This window comes from Mesoplodon mirus, assembly GCF_964341445.2.
Source record: "Mesoplodon mirus genome assembly, chromosome: 19".
Lineage (NCBI taxonomy): Eukaryota > Metazoa > Chordata > Mammalia > Artiodactyla > Ziphiidae > Mesoplodon > Mesoplodon mirus.
The window spans coordinates 51,118,722-51,140,029 of NC_138995.1; the positions used below are offsets into that span (position 1 = coordinate 51,118,722).

At 37.4% G+C, this 21,308-nt stretch overlaps 2 protein-coding genes across 4 annotated transcripts in view; both read left to right on the forward strand.

Moving 5' to 3' along the window:
- LOC309795046 (uncharacterized protein) overlaps nt 1-12,568 on the forward strand; it is a 30,982-nt gene extending 18,414 nt beyond the window's left edge. For all 3 annotated transcript variants that reach the window (XM_082607060.1, XM_082607059.1, XM_082607061.1), the window contains one exon: nt 8,276-12,568. In XM_082607060.1, coding sequence (XP_082463186.1) covers nt 8,276-9,954 — 1,679 coding nt within the window. In that variant the 3' untranslated portion in view covers nt 9,955-12,568. The remainder of the gene's footprint in view (nt 1-8,275) is intronic.
- Nucleotides 12,569-19,210: 6,642 nt separating this feature from the next.
- On the forward strand, nt 19,211-20,002 carry LOC309794947 (small ribosomal subunit protein eS4-like; the record flags this gene model as incomplete). Its single annotated transcript, XM_082606898.1, has 1 exon — nt 19,211-20,002. One exon carries the CDS (start codon nt 19,211-19,213, stop codon nt 20,000-20,002), a length of 792 nt encoding a protein of 263 aa, XP_082463024.1.
- Nucleotides 20,003-21,308: the final 1,306 nt, after the last annotated feature.

Below are 21,308 nucleotides of genomic sequence, written 5' to 3' on the forward strand. Positions count from 1 at the left end.
TGTAGATGCTTTATTTTTCCCAATCTTTAAAAAAATTTTTTTATTGAGCTGTAATTGACATATAACATTATATTGGTTTCAGGTATACAACATAATGATTTGATATTTGTATACGCTGTGAAATGACCACTACGATAAGTCTAGAGATCCTCTATCCCCATACAAAGTTACAAAATATGCCATATAATATTATTGACTATAACCACCATGCTTTGCATTATATCCTCATGACTACTTTATGTTATGACTGCTGGTTTGTACTTCTTGACCCTCTTCACCCATTTTGCCCAACCCTCCACCCCTTTGGCAACCACCATTGTGTTCTCTGTGTCTATGAGATTTGTTTTGCTGGTAGGTTTTTGATTACTGATTCAATTTCCTTACTACTAGTAAGCAGTCTATTCTGATTTGTATTTCTTCATGATTCAGTCTTGGAAGATTGTATGTTTCTAGGAATTTATCCATTTCTTCTAGGTTGTCCAATTTGTTGGTGAGTAATTGTTCATAATAGTTCCTTATGGTCGTCTGTATTTCTTTGTCATCAGTTTTAACTTCTCTTTCATTTCTGATTTATTTGAGCCCTATCTCCTTTTTTCTTAGTGAATCTAGCTAAAGGTTTGTCAATTTTATTTTTTTAAAGAACCAGCTCTCAGTTTCATTGATCTTTTCTAGTATCTTTTTTTTTTTTTTTTTTTTTTGGCTGCACTACATGGCTTGCGGGATCTCAGTTCCCCAACCAGGATTTGAACCTGGACCACAGCAGTGAAAGCCCAGAATCCTAACCACTAGGTCACCAAGGAACTCCCTCTAATATCTCTTTAGTCTCTATTAGTGAGACTAATCTCACTATTAGTCTCTTAGTCTCTATTAGTTATTAGTCTCTATTAGTCTCTTTAGTGATCTTTTATTTCCTTCCTTCTACTACCTTTGGGCTTAGTTTGTTGTTCTTCTTTTTCTAGTTCCTTTAGGTGTAAGGTCAGATCGTTCATTTGAGATATTTTTGTTTCTTGAGGTAGGCCTGTATCACTCTGAACTTCCTTCTTAGAACTGCTTTTGCTGCAAGACATCGATTTTGGTATGTTGTATTTCCATTTTCATTTGTCTCAAGGTATCTTTTGTTTTCTCCTTTGATTTCTTCATTGACCTATTGCTTGTTCAGGAGCATGTTATTTAATCTCCAAATATTTGTGATTTTTCCAGTTTTCTTTTTGTGATTTGTTTCCCATTTTATACTGTTGTGGTCAGAAAAGATGGCTGATACGATTTCAGTCTTCTTAAATTTATTGAGACTTGTGGCATACTATATGATCTATCCTGGAGAATGTTCCATGTGCACTTGAAAAAAATGGATACTCTGCTGCTTTTGGAAGGAATGTTCTGTATATATCTATTAAGTTAATATGGTCTAATGTGTCATTTAAGGCACATATTTCCGTATTGATTTTCTGTCTGGATGATTTATCCATTGATGAAAGTGGAATATTACAGTCCCCTACTATTATTGTATTGCTGTCAATTTCTCCCTTTAGGTCTGATAATATTTGCTTTATATATTTTGGTGCTCCAGTGTTGGTTGCATAGATATCTGCAAGTGTTATATCTTCTTGTTGTATTGACCTCTTTATCATTATGCAATGCCCATCTTTGTGTTATATTATAGTCTTTGTTTTAAAATCTTTCATGTCTGAAATAAGTATAGCTCCCCCAGCTTTTTTGTTGTTGTTGTTTCCTTTTGCATGAACACTCTTTCTATCCCCTCACTTTTAGTGTGTGTGTATTCTTACACCTGAAGTGAGTCTCTCGTAGGCAGCATATAGATGGGTCTTCTTTTTTATCCATTCAGCCACTATACGTCTTTTGAATGATGAATTTAATTCATTTACATTTAAAATAATTATAGATAGGATATACTTACTGCCATTTTGTTAATTGTTGTCTGGCTGTTTTGTGGTTCCTCTTCTCTTGCTCTCTTCCCTTGTGATTTGATGAATTTCTTTAGTGGGTTTTTTTTTTTCCAGATTCCATTCTCATCATCTTTTCTGTATTATAGATTTTTGCTTTGTGGTTACCATGAGGCTCACAAATATCAGCATATATGTGTGTGCGTGTGTGTGTGTGTATATGTATATGTACACTCTACTTTAAGTTGATAGGTTAAATTGAATGCATTCTAAGACTCTACATTTTTACTCCTCTCTTCCCACATTTTGTTTCTGATTTCATATTTTACATCTTTTCATTTTGTGTATCCCTTTACTAATTATTGTAGTTATAGTTATTTTTATTACTTTCGTCTTTTAACTTTTATGTTAGCTTTATAAGTGATTAGTCTACTACCTTTACTAGATATTACCTTCACCAGTAAGGTTTTTTTTCATATGTTATAGTGTCCTAATTAGTGCCCTTTTCCCAGCTTAAAAAAGCCCTTTTAATATTTCTCGTAAGGCTGGTGTAGTTGTAGTGATCTCCTTTAGCCTTTGCTTGTCTGGTAAACTCTTTATCTCTCCTTCAATTCTGAATAATAACATTGCCAGGTAGAGTATTCTTGACTGTAAGTTTTTTGCTTTTAGCACTTTGAATATATCATGCCACTCCCTTCTGGCCTGCAAAGTTTCTGCTGAAAAATCTGCTCATTGTCTTATGGGGTTCCCTTGTGTGTAACAAGTTGTTTTCTCTTGCTGCTTTTAAAGTTCTCTTGTTATCTTTAATTTTTGACATTTCAATTATATTGCATCTTGGTGTGGATGTCTTTTGGTTTATCTTGTTTGGAGTTCTCTGGGATTCCTGGATCTAGATGACTGTTTCCTTCCCCAGGTAATGGAAGTTTTCAACCTTATTTTTCAAAATAAGTTTCCTTTCTCTCTCTCTCTTCTCCTGGGGCTCCTATAATGTGAATGTTGTTCTGCTTGATGTTGTCCCATAGCTCTGTCAAGCTATCTTCAGTTTTAAAAACTTCTTTTTTTTTTGCTCTCTGTTGGGGTGAGTTTCACTACCCTGTCTTCTAATCACCAGTCCTTTCTTCTATTTTATCTAGTCTGCTGTTGAACACCTCTAGTGTATTTTTTAGTTCAGTATTCTTCAACTCTGTTACTTCTGTTTGGTACCTTTTTATATTTCCATCTTTGTTGAAGTTCTCTCAGTGTTCATTCTTCTCCCAAGGTCAGATGCTCCTCAGCATTTTTATGACCATTACTTTGAACTCTTTATCAGATAAATTACTTATCTTCATTTCATTCAGATATTTTTCCTGGGATTTTATTTTGCTTTTTTATTTGGAACATATTTATTTTTCCCTCATTTTGCTTGACTCTTTATTTTTGTTTCTATGTATTAGGTGAACCAGCTACCTCTCCCAGTCTTGAAGAGTGGTTATAGGAAGACTGGGGCTGTGTTTCAGTCTGCTGTCTGTGCAGTACCCTGGGGGTAATAGCCTGCCAAGAGCTCTCTGATTGTTTCAGTCCCATGGAACCCAGAAACACAACCCACCCCTGGCCCTCAGAGCCAGATATTCAAGGGATGTCCCCTTGGATGTGGGCTTGGGTATGTGGACGTCCCCCATGTTGACTCGACTTGTGTTGGGTGGGGCTGCAGAGGGCACCAGGCTGGGGCAAGACTGCCCAATGGGTTGGGTATGGCTGTGGGGACACACCAGGCTGGGGCAAGCCCAGTCACCAGCTTGGGTGGAACTGTGGGGAGCACATCCCACTGGTGCTAGCAAAGTAGAGGAAGAGTGTAAAGTGGCACTCGCCAGCACCTCCATCCCTGGAGACAGTTACAACAGGTCCCAGCAGATACTTTAATATTAGCAAAAGGATCTCCATATATGGTCTAGGCACTTTGCAAACTTCTGCTTTTTTCCTGGGTCTTGGGGTGAGTAAGTCTGTGCACAAGCCCTTTAAAAGCAGAATCCCCATTTCCTATAGCCCTTTGGTTTTCCTGGACATAAGCCCATTGGTTTTCAAAGCCAAGCATTTTGAAGGCTCATCTCTCTAGTGTAGGTCCCAAGGTTTGGGGTGTCTAATGTGGGGCTTGAACCCTTTGCTCCTCCTAGGGAACTCTGTATTTGTGAGATCCCTCCCAATTGTGAGTTGCCACACCAGGGGTGGGGTTTTTGGAAAGACTACTTCTCTACCTCTCCTGCCTGTCTCAGTGTGGCCCTTTGATCCTTTGCTGTGCAAGAGCTTTTCAGTTAAGTGTCAGGTCTTTTTCAGAGGGTATCTGTATTTAATTAGATTTGATGTGTCTGTGGGAGGAGGTGAGTTCAGGATCTTCCTATGTTTTCATTTTGAGCTTCCCGCCTATTTTTTTCCAGTCTTTATGATTGAGTCTCTAAACTACTAACATAAAATTTGTAGCCTTCTTGAATGAGTTTTTGTAGAGCATTCAGCTTAGTTTTCATAAAAACAGACAACCTTTCTCTCATATTTCTTTACATAATGTTATTAAAAAATATAAATAAAATATCAGGAACAGTTGGTATAAACAGGTTTGGAAGCAAACAGCTGATTCATGGTAAGTGCATGGCATCCTAGAGGTAGCTACTACTTGAATGCTTTTGTATATTGTGGACATTAATCCTTGTGTTTTCTTAAGGATTGGAGGACGTTGGTTCATATGGAAGTCAGGAACAAAATAAGTTTCAGTGTAACCTCACTAAAAATGGGTCATTTTTAATTAAAACCTTTAATAATTTAATAGGATAAAGGCTATTGATTTCTAGTGGGGACAAATATTTCCCCTGAGTTGTTTACTGATTTGCTACTCATATTTATTCGATAACTGTCTGCTCTGTGCTTGACTTATCCGTATCACTTGTTGGCTTAATACTTTTTATTTTTAGTGTGAATGGGCATTAACATAAAGAAAACACTAATACACTAGTACCTAATTAGAGTGACTAAAATTATATTTGTTTTCTTTAGGATTTTAGTTTTCTTTTCTTTTATTTATTTATTTAGTTTCCTAAAATTTTTATTTTACAACTTAATCGAAGTATAATTGTAGAATAATAAACTCCATGTATTTGAAGGTACAATTTGATCTTTTTTGACATGTGTGTGTATCCATGAAATTATCACTATAATCAAGACAACAAACACTTCAGTCATTGCCAAATTTCCTTGTGTCCCTTTGTTATCCATCCCTTCTTCCACCTCCATCCCAAAGAAATCACTAACTTGCTCTCTGCAACTCTAGATTAGTTTATATGTTCTAGAATTTTATATAAATTGACTTATACAGTGTATACTTTTTTGGCCTTGTTTCTTTTGCTAGCATAATTTTCAGATTCATCTATGTTGTTGTGTTTATCAATAGTTTATTTTTATTTCTCTGTAGTATTCCATTCATGGGTATGCTGTAATTTATTTATTCATACACCTGTTCATGGACATTGTTTTTAAGATTCTCAGCCATTATCTTTTCAAATATTGCTGCTTCCCATTCTTCTCTGTGTAAGTTTCCATTTACACTTGTGTTTAATCTCCTAACTGAATCTTCTATGTCATAATGCTTCTCTTATGACTTTTCCAGTCTTTTTCTCATAGAATTTTTCTTTTGACCTATATTGGTTTCTTGTTCTCTGATAAAATGATTAATTTTATGTTTTAGCTACTTGAGCATAGTTATTTTTAAACTCTGTCTTGTAACTGCAATATCTAGAATCCTTATAGATGCATTTCTGCTATCTATTGTTTCTATAGTGTCTATATTCATGTTGTCTGGTTATTTCTTTAATTTCGTGCCAGACACTGTTTGCAAAATGTGAAACTAATCACTAGGATATCTTCCTTTATAGAGAATTTCTGTTCGCTTTTACCAAGTTCTGAAGCATTTTTTTTTTTTTCTTTTTGCGGTATGCGGGCCTCTCACTGTTGTGGCCTCTCCCGTTGTGGAGCACAGGCTCCGGATGCGCAGGCCCAGCGGCCATGGCTCACGGGCCCAGCCGCTCCGCGGCATATGGGATCCTCCCAGACCGGGGCACGAACCCGTATCCCCTGCATCGGCAGGCAGACTCTCAACCACTGCGCCACCAGGGAGGCCCTCTGAAGCATTTTTGTTGTTATCTCAATCCGTTGCCCTCCTTGGTCACTGGGATAAATTGAAACTGAGCTATAGTTCCTGTGTAGGTCTACCTCTGTTTTACCCACATTCCTAGGTTATGGTCCTTCAGTTATAACTCAACATGAGAGATGTTTAGGACACCCCCTGTAGACAGACCCTAGATACCAATCTCTTGTTACTTTAACCTTGAGAACATGTCATATGTTCTATCAGTCTCTAAGCCAAATGCTAATACCAGTACAAACTCTTTTTTTATTTTATTGGAGTATAATTGCTTTACAATGTTCTGTTAGTTTCTGCTGTAGAACAAAGTGAATCAGCTATGTGTATACATATATCCCCTCCCTCTTGAGCCTCCCTCCCAACCCCCCAGTACAATTTCAGTAGTAGAAATTGGATAAGCCCTTCAGCATATTCAAATAGTAGCAGTTGTAGTATTTTCTTGCTTTGTTCTTCTAAAATGTTTTACCAATAAATGTGATATCCCATGGAGATTTGGTAAAGGTCACTTGAGAAAGGGCTTGAAAGCATAAAATCGAATGGATGAGCAATACTGTAAACTCAAGAAATAAAACAAAAACACCTTGGTTGGGATCATCTGACAAAATATGACTTGACTAATAGGCACAGTGGAGAAAATGAGCAGGGCAAAGTATTTAAATGTGCATAAGCAAATGGAAGAATAAGTAAGTAGATATGATTCCATTTCTCTGAGCTAGCATGGATATGCTTTTTTTTTTTTTTTTTTTTTTTTTTGCTGTACGCGGGCCTCTCACTGCTGTGGCCTCTCCCGTTGCGGAGCACAGGCTCCGGACACACAGGCTCCGCGGCCATGGCTCGCGGACCCAGCCGCTCCACGGCATGTGGGATCTTCCGGGATCGGGGCACGAACCCGTGTCCCCTGCATCGGCAGGCGGACTCTCAACCACTGCGCCACCAGGGAAGCCCCATGGATATGCTTTTGTTTCCTCTTATCTGTACAGAAAGTAATGTAGAATTATGTGTACTCATTTCAGTAGAGATGGAAGGCTTTTTTTTTTTGACGTGTAGTGTATTGTTTTTTTACAGAATTAAAAAAAAATTTTTTTTAATACCTAACATGTGCTAAGTGTTGATTTACCATACTGGGTAAAACAGTCTTAAGTCTTTAAATTGATATCCCATGATTGGGGTAGTACCTGCACTTATTTTTTTGTTGTTGTTGAACTCCTCAGATGAAATTGACCTGAACAAAACTTTATATATATATATGTATATATATATATATTTTTTGGCTGTGTTGGGTCTTCGTTGCTGCACATGGGCTTTCTCTAGTTGTGGCGAGCGGGGGCTACCCTTTGTTGCGGTGCACGGGCTTCTCATTGCATTGGTTTCTCTTGTTGTGGAGCAGGGGCTCTAGCCTCATGAGCTTCAGTAGTCATGGCATGTGGGCTCAGTAGTTGTGATGCATGGGCTTAATTGCACCACAGCATGTGGGATCTTCCCGGAACAGGGCTCAAACCCATGTCCCCTGCATTGGCAGGTGGATTCTTAACCACTGCACCACGAGGGAAGTCCCTGAGCAAAACTTTATATATTTACTCACCTGCCTCAGCTTTTTTAGTTCATTTAAATTTCTGTTTATTTCTTTCCCTTTTTTCATATTGCCCAGAATTTGTTAAACCATTCACATTTCATATGCCCTATTTATTTTATTTTATTTTATTTTATTTTATCTTATTTATGTTTTGTGGCTGCGTTGGGGCTTTGTTGCTGTGCGTGGGCTTTCTGTAGTTGTGGTGAGCGGGGGCTACTCTTCATCGCGGTGCATGGCTTCTTATTGTGGTGGCTTCTCTTGTTGCGGAGCACGGGCTTTAGGCTTACGGGCTTCAGTAGTTGCAGCACATGGGCTCAGTAGTTGCAGCATGCGGGCCCTAGAGCGCATGGGCTTCAGTAGTTATGGCGCGTGGGCTCAGTAGTTGTGGCTCGTGGGCTCTAGAGCGCAGGCTGATTAGTTGTGGTGCATGGGCTTAGTTGCTCCTCAGCATGTGGGATCTTCCCCGACCAGGGATCAAACCCATGTCCCCTGCATTGGCAGGTGGATTCTTAACCACCGTGCCACCAGAGAAGTCCCTGCTCTATTTATTTCAGGATTTATTTCTTATATCTACATTGGGAATTTTAGTTCTTTTTGAACAGTAAAACAGTATGAATTTGTTTTCTTATTTTTCAGACATGCAATCCAGGTGTAAGACCAAGACATCACCAAAAAATGGCATTTTTGACAGAGGATTACCTCAGTGGGAAATAATGGAAATTTGTAAAAAACATAGCCTTGAATGTTTATGTTTTAAAGGTGATTGGGAAAGCAAAGGTCAGTTTGAAACACAACAGGAAAACCAGGAAGAATGTTTTAAGCAGATTATACTCACCTGTGAAAAAATTCCCACATTTAACCAGCAAACAACTTTTAATCTACTTCAGAGACTTAATACAGTAAAGAAACTGAATGAATTTAAAGGGTGTAGGAAAGCATTTTGTTCTGACACAGACTGTATTCAACATCAGTTAATTCACACTGGTGGAAAATTTTGTGATGATAAGGAATGTGAGAAGACCTTTTTTCCTGATTCAGAACTTACTCAATATCAGACAGTTTACACTGCTAAGAAAACATATGAATGTAAAGAATGTGGGAAGGCTTTTAGTTTGCGTTCAAGTCTTACTGGTCATAGGAGAATTCATACTGGTGAAAAACCTTTTAAATGTAAGGAATGTGGGAAGGCCTTTAGATTTCATTCACAACTTAGTGTCCATAAGCGTATTCATACTGGTGAGAAATCTTATGAATGTAAGGAATGTGGCAAGGCCTTTAGTTGTGGCTCAGACCTTACTCGACATCAGAGAATTCATACTGGTGAAAAACCCTATGAATGTAATGACTGTAGGAAGGCCTTTAGTCAGCGATCACATCTTACTAAACATCAGAGAATTCACACTGGTGAAAAACCTTATGAATGTAAGGAGTGTGGGAAAACTTTTACTCGTGGCTCACACCTAACTCAACATCAGAGAATTCACACTGGTGAGAAATCTCATGAATGTAAAGAATGTGGAAAAGCCTTTATTCGTGGTTCAAATCTTGCTCGACATCAGAATGTTCATGTTGGTAAGAAACCCTATGAATGTGAGAAATGTGGGAAAGCCTATGTCTGGAGTTCACACCTTGCTCGACATCAGCGAATTCATACTGGTAAGAAACCTTTTGAATGTAAGCAATGTGGGAAGACATTTATATGGGCCTCATACCTTGCTCAACATGAGAAAATTCATAATGAGAGAAAACCGTATGAATGTAAGGTATGTGGAAAGACCTTTATTCATGGTTCAGAGTTTAATCGACATCAGAAAATTCATACTGGTGAGAGAAACTATGAATGTAAGGAATGTGGAAAGGCCTTTTTTCGTGGTTCAGAACTTAATCGACATCAGAAAATCCATACTGGAAAGAGATCATATGAATGTGAAGAGTGTGGAAAAGCCTTTCTCTGGGGTTCACAACTTACACGACATCAGAGAATACATACTGGTGAGGAACCTTACGTATGTAAAGAATGTGGGAAATCTTTTATCTGGGGTTCACAACTAACACGACATAGGAAAATTCATACTGATGCAGAACCCTATAAATGTAAGGAAAGTGGCCAGATCTTTAGTCATCATTCTTATTTTGCTGAACAGAAAATTCACAGTGGTGAGAATCTTTATCAATGGAAATATTATGGGAACACCATTAGTCATGACTCATCCTTTGCTCAACACCAGAGTATTTACACTTTTGAGAAATCCTATGAACGTAAAGATTTTGAGAGGGCATTTTCTCCAGACTCTCACTTTATTTCACTCTTGTGAAATCTTGTGATATAAAAATGTAGGAAAAGTCTTTATTCATGACTTGTTAATTGATCTCAGTTCATTCCTTCTTTTGAGAAAGCCCATAGTGTAAATAATATTGGAAGACCTTTCGACAGAGCACGCAACACACTCAACAGCAAAGAATTCCTAATGCAATCTATATTAATGGAGGAAAGCTTTATTGATTGCTTATCAATTATAGAATATTGGGTAAAGTCCTACAAGTAAGATGATAGTGTGAATCTCTTCTGAATCATTCTGAAAAGATTCTCCACGTCATTGATATTATGCACATTGAACTGAAGTCTAACTCATCTAGGGAAACTTTCCATCATTACTTAAATCTTGTTGCATTTCCACAAAATCACACCGAAGGTGAATTTGTGTTTTGTAATTAATCTGGAAAAGCCTTAAGCTGTGTCATACAACTTATTTGGTATGTCTTAGTTTCAGTACCTCTTACCTCCTAATTTTTTGGAAAGTAACTTAATTCTGTGTTTGCTTACTTATTAGATTGTAAGGGTTAAATTAATTTGAGGATTTAAATGACTTAATGACCATCATTAATAATAGTATTAGACCATTTCTATGAGAGGAAGACCTTAAGAGATTATAGACGAATATGCCATCTGTATGTATATCTTATTGAACAGCAGAATGTTAATTCTGAAGAAAAACTGGTAAAATCGAATGAAGCAAAGAAAGCTTTGATTCAGTATTAATTTCATTTGCTACATAAAAAAACTCATAAAGAAAGCCTTATGGTTTTCATGAAAGTGGGGTTGTTGAGTGCTCAGCATTTTTTAAGGCATTTGGAAGAGATTTGTTTCTAACAAATTTCTAAAGCCAAATGGCATAATCCATTTTTTCACCACAATTAAATTTTGGAAATTAGAAAATAGCCAAATGAATTCTGACCTCTTGGAAGTTTAGTGCTACATATATAAACAATTCTCAGATTAATGAGTAAATCAAAAGTGAAATTACAGGCAATTTGGATGTGAATGATAATGGGACGCCTATAAATCAAATCCTATGAATGTGGCCATAGCACTTCTCAATGGAAATTGCTCTGTGTATAAAACCAAGAAGACTGAAGGCAGTTTATTTCTTGTCACCACTGTATCTCCAGCTTTTAGAACAGTGCCTGTCATATTGTGGGGTCCAAATATTTATCAAGTTAAATAATGATTACTCAAACAAGCTAGAATAAGAGCAAATGCCTCCAAGTGAACTGCTGGAAAGGTTTAATGAAAATAATGCAAAAATCATGGAATAAAGAACAATACTGAAGGATTTTTATTTTAAATCAAAATGTTTTTTTGAAGAAAACTATTATTTACTAGACTTTGGCAATGCCTCCACATTATAAGAAAGGAGAAATGTGATAAAACCACATGTTTAGAGGAATTTTTAAAGGTCACGTAAATATATATAAACTATTAGACACAAATTTTTAAATATAGAAAGTAAAGTTTTGGGCTTCCCTGGTGGCGCAGTGGTTGAGAGTCCGCCTGCCAATGCAGGGGACACGGGTTCGTGCCCCGATCCCGGAAGATCCCACATGCCGCGGAGCGGCTGGGCCCGCGAGCCATGGCCGCGGAGCCTGTGTGTCCGGAGCCTGTGCTCCGCAACGGGAGAGGCCACAGCAGTGAGAGGCCCGCGTACAGAAAAAAAAAAAAAAAAAAAAAAAAGAAAGTAAAGTTTATTTTCTAGGAAAACATTATCTTAAATGATTAAAATTTGAGAGTAAATAAAAAGGGCTAATTGGAAGAAAACTTTTTTTTTTTTAATGGAGGATCAGATAATTGTATAGGGTACACCCTGAAGGAACAGAAAATCCTATGGAAAAGTTATTCACTCATGCTAAAAGACTAACATAATTCTGATAATAAAATTAGATGTAGCCCTTGAACAACATATTCCAGAATAATTTCATTCATGAACATACATGAAAAAAAATGAGAGTCAAATGATATTTACTCAGAATGTTTAACCTCTGATCTGGATGGGTGGTAATTCTACAGTTTAAACAACAGCAAAATATGATGAAAATGTAACCTTCTCAGTTTAGTACTTAATAAGTTTATTCTATGTGCATTTTCTTCGTACCTTTTAGTATTACATGAATTAAGGAATAGTGAGTATATGTACATATATTTAGCATGTTTATAATTCAGTTATTTAACAGTACTTAAACAGTATTAGGGGGACTTCCCTGGTGGCACAGTGGTTAAGAATCTGCCTGCCAATGCAGGGGACACAGGTTCGAGCCCTGGTCCAGGAAGATCCCACATGCCACGAATCAACTAAGCCCATGCACTGCAACTACTGAGCCTGCGCTCTAGAGCCCGCGAGGCACAACTACTGAAGCCTACAAGCCTCGAGCCCGTGCTCTGCAACAAGAGAAGCCACTGCAGTGAGAAGTCCACGCACTGGAATGAAGAGCAGCCCCCACTCAATGCAACTAGAGAAAGCCCGTGCACAGCAACGAAGACCCAACACAGCCAAAAGTAAATAAATAAAATAAATAAATTTATTTTAAAAAAGAAACAGTATTAGGGAACAGTACTTCCATCTGAATTATTGTCTTCTATGGAATTTCACAACTCATGGGGAAAGTGAAAATTTTTTTGTTATATTGCTTTATTATTAATAAACAAGCTATTTCATTCATGCTGACTAAATTTTTTTTAAGGTGACCAGTACACTGAGAAAAATAACATTTAGAACTTTCTGGACATCCATATAAAGATAAGTATGAGCCATTCTGTTTTCCTTTGGCCTGGACTGCCTTGTTGAGTGTATTATCTACTGCTCCGATCTCCTTCATGGTGAATTTCTGGATCTCCTTGAATGCCTGAGGTACATGCTTCTTGAGCTCCACTCCACTGATATGTTTGTGAATATTGGTAATGTCTTCTCTAGCCTATCTTATAGATGACAGAAAGCCCTTAGTTTTTCCCTAACCACCTTTCTTCTCAGGAGCCATTTTACTACAACCATTTTGGAAAAGAACTTGTTATAATTAGTCTTAGTGCATCTGGATAAAATGTAGGGGGTAGAAGTAGATTAATTCCTGGCAGTATAAAGCAGGGTAAACTCCCAGCAAATCAAGAGATCTAAATATCAAAAAGGGGGAAAAAAGAGAAACTTAACAAGTACTATGAGAAAACATGAGTGAATTCCTTTATAACCTTGGAATTGAGATATCAATAACTGAATCAAAAATTCAGTAGAAATAAGGAGGAAGAAGTCAATTTTCTGTAGGACTAAGGTAGTATTCACAAAGATACAGGAAAATTACAAACTGGAGATATTTGCAACTATATCACAAACTAATAACCATAAAGAGCCTAAAAGTTGAGATGAGAATATAAGTAACACTACATTGAGATACCACTTCATACCAATCGGACAGAAATCCAACAAGATATTAAAATATTCTATTGGCAAGACTGGAAAAACAAGGACTCTCACATTGCTGCTGAAAATGTGAAACAGTACAACTCTTATAGGAGGGGACTGAGCAATGTCCATGTGTAATGTCTGCATATCCCATAAGACCCAGACCCTTACTTCTATCCTAAAGATACATTGGTAAAATTATAAAATGTGGTATGCACAAAAATTTTTAAAATACTATAAGTGCAGCAGACTGGAAACAATCCAGATGTCCAGCATAAACTGGTTTAATTAGCATATTTATGTAACTGGAATATTGTGCAGCTGTATACTTCTATAGAGTGATCTTCATGATAGGTTAAATGAAAAAATAGGTAAGTGGAAAATAATATGTATATTATGCTAACATTTGTGAAAGGAAGAGAGGAATACTATATATACCTATAATTTCAAAAAGAAAGTGAAACAACAGTTGGGAGAGAGCAAGGATGGAAGGTAGTTATCTTTAGTTGAACCTTGTTTTATATTTTTACTTTGGATCCATGGAGATACTTCACATGTTGACTTTTATTTTTAAAAAGAAGGCAAAGGGAAAATAGCAATCCTAATATCAAAACCAGTGAATTTGATTCACCATCAGCTTATTACATAACAATGTAAAGAAGAATAATTTCAAACGATGTTAAAATATTTTGACATAGTAGTAGGAGAGCTATATCTCAAGGACAGAGAAATACAGAGAAATCTATGCTTGCTTCCAAATTCAAAATGAAAAAATTTTTGATAGAACCTTTTATGGAGCTTTCCAGAGTACCAGCTTATTCTGAAAATTTGATAAGTAAAGGAACAAAGGTAAACATTTATAATTTTTACACACACGCACACTACAAATCAGTGAAGAAAGAATATAGAGCTACTATAGTTTTCCTTTTTTCAAGTCTTGAGACTATAATTGATGTTTAATATTTCCTTCAGATACTTATTTCATGTTCCCTTTGCTAACAGCATCGCAGATTATGTTCCCCCCGTCCCTTTTTTGGTCCATGATCTTATTATAAAAATAAATAGGGCTTCCCTGGTGGCGCAGTGATTGAGAGTCCACCTGCCGATGCAGGGGAAGCGGGTTCGTGCCCTGGTCTGGGAGGATCCCACATGCCGCGGAGCGGCTGGGCCCGTGAGCCATGGCCGCTGGGCCTGTGCATCCGGAGCCTGTGCTCCGCAACGGGAGAGGCCACAACAGTGAGAGGCCCACATACCGCAAAAAAATAATAATAAAAATAAATAAATAAATAAATAAATAATTCCTGCTCTCAAAAGCCAAAGTGGAAAACCTGAGACTTCACATAGGATCAAGTAGAGTACTCAGAGGATTTTACTTAAGTTGTGGGGAAATTTTGCCATAGACTAAGCCCTACTCTGAGGCCACCTGACAAAGCTTAAAAGTGTACCTCAAAAGGATCAAACTTTCCAAATAATGGCATCTCAAACAAAGAAAAAATATTTATAGGTATACAAAAATATGCAGCACCTAATGGAAAAATTTATGTCTGGTATCCAATAAAAAAGTATTAGGCATCCAACATCCATTAATGAGAAGAACTCAGCTAAGAGGAAAAGAAGGAATTTCCTCAATCAATAAAGAGTATCTGAAAAGCCAACAGCTAACATCATACTTAATGGTGAAAGACCTACTACCAGGAACAACAGAAAGATGTCTGGTCTCAACATTTATACTAAGCATTGTATTAGAGGCTCTGGCCAGTGCAGGGGGAGGGGGAAGTATCCAGATTGAAAGGGAAGAAATAAAACTACATTAACATGTGAATATATGAAAAAAATCCGATGGCATCTACAAAAAAAGCTACTAGAACTAATAAGTGAGTTTAGTGAGGTTGCAGGATAAGGATTGGTATACATAAATTATTTTCTATGTACTAGCAATGAACAACCTAAAACTTGAATTTTAAAAATAGCACTTAGAACACCTTCAAGATCCTTAGATACTTAGTGACAAATCTAGAAAAAGTGCAAGGTATATACCACGAAAATTAAAGAATACTGCCAAGAGAACTTAAAGAAGACCTAAATAAGTGGGGGGGGGGGAGAGAGACTATGTTAAGAGATTGGAAGACTTCATACTATTAAGGTGTCAGTTCTTTCCAAATTGACTTGTAGATGAAATGGAATTCCAACCAGAATATCAGGAAGCTTTTAGCTTTTTGTGTATGTGTGTGGAAACTGATTCTAAAATACACGTGGACATGCAAAGGACATGAAACAGGAAAAACAACTTTGAAAAATAATAACAAAGTTGAAGGGCATGGACTACCTGACTTTGAGACTTATTATAAAGCTAAACTAATTCAAGATTGTGTGTTATTGTAATCAAGATAGACAAATAGGTCAATGGAACAGACAAGAGTTCAGAAATAGACTCAAACATGTATATGGACAACTGATTTGTGGCAAAGGTGCAAAGGTGGCTTAATGGATAAAGGTCTTTTCAACAAATAGTGCTAGAAGAAATGAATATGCATATGCAAAAAAGCTTTGGTTTATACCTCACACCATATTAAAAATAACTAAAATTTATCATAGATATAAAATGTAAAACCTAAAACCATAAAACTTATAGAACTTTGGGTTAGGCAAAAATTTCTTGGGCATTATACTGAAATTTAAAGAACAATATGATAATTCATGAAAATTGAAAATTTCTGTTCTTCAACAGACACTTAAGAAAATGAAAAGGTTAGCCACCAACTGGGAAAAATATTTTCCAGTCATACTTGATAAAGGATTTTAATATGAAAAGAATTTTCAAAACCCAATAATATACTCCAATTTAAAAATGAGCAAAAGATTTGAACAAATATATAACCAAAGAACATAAATGACATAGATGTCAAATAAATGCATCTAAAGATATTCAACGTCATTAGTTATTAGAGAAATGCAAATTAAAACATAAGTAAATATTATTCCACCTATTAGAATAGTTAGCATTTAAAAAGCTGAATATACCACATGTTGCAAAGGATGAGGAAACACTGAATCTCATACATTGCTAATGGGAATTTAAATAATACAAACACTTTGGAAAGCATTTTGACAGTTTTTTTTTTTTTTTTTTTTTTTTTTTTTGCGGTATGCGGGCCTCTCACTGTTGTGGCCTCTCCCGTTGCGGAGCACAGGCTCCGGATGCGCAGGCCCAGCGGCCATGGCTCACGGGCCCAGCCGCTCCGCGGCATATGGGATCCTCCCAGACCGGGGCACGAACCCGTATCCCCTGCATCGGCAGGCGGACTCTCAACCACTGCGCCACCAGGGAGGCCCTGACAGTTTTAATTAAACAGTTAAACACACAAAAATAGGAACCAGAGTCTCATAACCTAATACTTCAAATGTCAAGGAAACAATTAAAAATTCTTATACTGAGAACCAGGAAAATCTAAATGTGAGTGGGAACAAACAACAGATGTAATTGTCTGATAATGAGTTAAAGCTGCTGTCGTAAAAATGCAACAAGCATTTGAAAACACTTGAATCAAATGAGAGAGAAAGATTGAGAGGGAATATCAGGAAAGAAAGAAAAGATACAAGAAATAACCAAATATAAATATTAGAACTGAAAAATACAATAACTAAATTTTAAAAATCACTGGGATGGGCACAGTAGCAGAATGGAGATGACAAAGAAAGTAATCAATTAACTTGAAGATATACCAAAAGGAATTATCCATTCTGAACAACAGAGAGAAAACAGATGATTGAAAAAAAAATGTGGAAGCTCTTAGACCTTAGGGACAACAATGAAAGATCTAACATTCGTATCAGAATCCCAGAAGGAGAGGAGAAAAAGCATAGCTGAAAATACATTTGAAGAAAGAGGGTTTAAAAACTTCTCAAGTTTGGGACTTCCCTGGTGGCACAGCGGTTAAGAATCTGCCTGCCAATGCAGGGGACACGGGTTCGAGCCCTGGCCCGGGAAGATCCCACATGCTGCGGAGCAACTAAGCCCATGCACCACAACTACTGAGCCTGTGCTTTAGAGCCCACAAGCCACAACTACTGAGCCCATGTGCCACAACTTCTGAAGCCCGCACACCTAGAGCCTGTGCTCCACAAGAGAAGCCACCGCAATGAGAAGCCTGGGCACCACAATGAAGAGTATCCCTCACTCACCACAACTAGAGAAAGCCCGCATGCAGCAACAAAGATGCAACACAGTCAAAATAAATTAAAATAAATAAATTTAAAATACTTTAAAAAAAACTTCTCAAGATTGACAAAAGACATAAACCTACAGATTCAAGAAGATGAGTAAATATTATATGACTAAATCCAATGAAATTCACATCTAGATACACCATATTCAAATTTCTGAAAGCTAAAGACAAAAAAAAAGATCTTGAAAGCACCCAGAGAGAAATGAAACCTATATAACAAGGTTTCTCAACTCTGTCAAATAATTATTATTGTGGGGGGCTACTATATTATTATTGTAGGCTATTTTGCAACATCCCTAGCCTCCATCCACTAGAAACCAGTCGCAACTCTTAGTTGTGACAGCCCAAAATGTCTCCAGGCATTTCCAGATATTCCCTTGGGTGAAAAACTGTTCTCAGTTGAGAACCATTGCTGTAGAACAACAGTCATTCAAATGCCAGTGCGTTTCTCATCAGAAATCATGAAGGCCAGGGAAGTAGCCCAAATTTTTTGATCTAAAAGAAAAATGATAAAAGGAAGGAACTTTCAACCCAATATTCTACAACCAGTAAAAATCCAGTAAAAATATCCTTCAGGAAGGAAAGTAATATATCTGACATTCTCAGATGAAGGAAAATCAGAATATATCACCAGATCTGCTCTAAAAAATGCATAAAGAAATTTATCCAAAAAGAAAATTATAACAGAAGAAAACTTGGAACATTAACAATGAAGAAAGAACAAGAAAATGGTAAATATATGGGCACACATAATAGACTATCCTCTTTTAACATTTTTAAATCATGTTTGTCTGAAAATATTGCCTCATATGGTTCTTGAAATATGTAAAGGTGAGTTTTAAGACAACTGTATTATAAAGGGGAGAGTATAAAGTAACCTAACAGTAATGTTTCTACAGTCCACTTGAACTGGTAAAAGTTGATATTAGTAGTATAATATTACTAATAATATAATATCCTATATATATATAATTAGAAATTACACGAAGGGATATACTCAAAAGATACAAGTCCAAAGAAAATGTTCAAATAATCCATAGGCAGACAACACAGGGAAACCGAGGCACAGAAAACAAAGGGTACAAACAGAAAACAAATGATAAAATGTCAGACTTTAAATCCTAACATGTAGTTAGTTACATTAAATATAAATGACCTGGGCTACCCTGGTGGTGCAGTGGTTAAGAACCCGCCTGCCAATGCAGGGGACACAGGTTCGAGCCCTGGTCTGGGAAGATCCCACATGCCACAGAGCAACTAAGCCTGTGTGCCACAACTACTGAGCCTGTGCTCTAGAGCCCACGAGCCACGACTACTGAGCCCCCATGCCACAACTACTGAAGCCTGTGCACCTACAGCCTGTTGTGCTCTGCAACAAGGGAAGCCACCACAATGAGAAGCCCACACACCACAACAAAGAGTAGGCCCCACTCGCCGCAACTAGAGGAAGCCTGTGCACAGCAATGAAGATGCAATGCAGCCAAAAAAATAATAATAAAATTAATTTTTAAAAAGTGTTCTTTGTTGAAAACATTTCCTAAATAAATAAATGGCCTAACCATCACTTATAATTTCACTCAGAAGTGAAATTGCTGGCTCTTTTCGTGCCTAGCATAGCCATGGCTCATGGTCCCAAGAAGCACCTGAAGCGCATATCAGCTCCAAAGCATTGGATGCTGGATAAACTGACTGGTGTGTTTGCTCCTCATCCATCTACGAGTCCCCACAGGCTGAGGGAATGTCTCCCCCTAATCATTTTCCTAAGGAACAGACTTAAGTATGCCCTAATGGGAGATGAAGTAAAGAAGATATGCATGCGGTGTTTTATTAAGATTGATGGCAAGGTCCGCACTGATATAACCTACCCCACTGATTTTATGGATGTCATCAGCATTGACAAGACTGGAGAGAATTTTCGTCTGATCTATGACACCAAGGGTCGCTTTGCTATTCATCATATTACACCTAAGGAGGCCAAGTATAAGTTGTGCAAAGTGAGAAAGATCTTTGTGGGGACAAAAGGAATCCCTCATCTGGTGCCCCATGATACTTGCACCATGTCCTACACTGATCCCTTCATCAAGGTGAATGACACCATTCAAATTGATTTGGAGACTGGCAAGATTACTGACTTCATCAAATTTGACACTGGTAACCTGTGCATGGTGACTGGAGGTGCTAACCTGGGAAGAATTGGTGTGATCACTAACCAAGAGAGACATCCTGGTTCTTTTGATGTAATTCATGTGAAAGACGCCAATGGCAACAGCTTTGCCACCCGGCTCTGCAAAGTTTTCGTTATTGGCAAAGGCAACAAACCATGGATCTCTCTTCCCCGTGGAAAGGGTATCCACCTTATCACTGCTGAGGAGAGAGACAAGAGACTGGTGGCCAAACAGAGCAGTGGATAAAATGATCTCTAGGTGACATGATTGGAAAAGTCTTCGTACTTAATTAAAGATACCACATTTTTTAAAAAAAGTGAAATTGCTGGATCATATGGTTTTTATTCTTTTTTTACATGAGCATTTACCAGCTGTAAGTTTCCTTCTTTATGGTGCTTTAGCTGCTTCCCAGTTTTGTTGTGTTGGGTTTACATTTTCATTTATTTCAAAGTATTTTCTCATTTTTCTTGTGATTTCTTCTTTGACCCATTGGTTGTTTAAGACTATTGTTTAATTTCCACATATTTGTCAATTCCCCACATTTCCTTCTGTTACTCATTTCTAACTTAAATTCCATTATGACGAGAATATTCTTTGTATGATTTAAATCCTTTTAAATTTATTGAGACTCGTTTTCTAGCCTAAAATATGGTTTATCCTAGCAAAAATTGCATATATACTTGAGGAAAATGTGTATTTTGCTCTTATTGGTTGGAGTTTAGATTCTATATATGTCTGTTAAGTCTAGTTGGTTATGTTGTTTAAATCCTCTGTTTCCTTGATGGTCTTCTGCCCAGTTGTTTTATCCATTATTGAAAGTGAACTGTTGATATCCCCAAGTATTATTGTTGAATTATCTATTTCTCCCTTTAATTTTGCTTCATATATTTTGACATTTTGTCTTTAAGTTTATCCATATTGCTGCAGGTGTCAGAATTTCCTTCATTTTAAAGTCGGAATAATATTACATTCTATGTATCTGCCACATTTTGTTTATTCATTCATCTAGTGCTGGACACTTGGGTTGCTGGGTTACGTGCATATATGTTTTTTTTTGTTTTGTTTTTGGCTGTGTCAGGTCTTAGTTGCAGCATGCAGGATCTTCATTGAGGCATGGGGGCTCTTTGTTTTGGCATGTGGGCTTCTTTCTAGTTGTGGAGCACAGGCGCCAAGGCATGTGGGCTCTGTAACTATGGCACGCGGGTTCCAGAGCCCAAGGGCTCTATAGTTCGCAGCACACAGCCTCTCTAGTTGAGGTGCGTGAGCTTAGTAGTCGTGGCACGTGGGCTTAGTTGCCCCATTGCCCTGTGACATGTGGGATCTTAGTTCCCTGACTAGGGATCGAACCCACATCCCCTGCATTGGAAGGTGGTTTCTTTACCATTGGACCACCAGGGAAGTCCCTGCATATATGCTTCTAATTGTATGTTTTCTTGATTGGATTGATGCTTTTTAATTATAGAATGTACCTTTTTGTCTCTGATAATTTTGTCTTAATGTATGTTTTATCTGGTAGTAGTATAGCCCCTCCAGTTTTGTTTTTCTGCTGTTT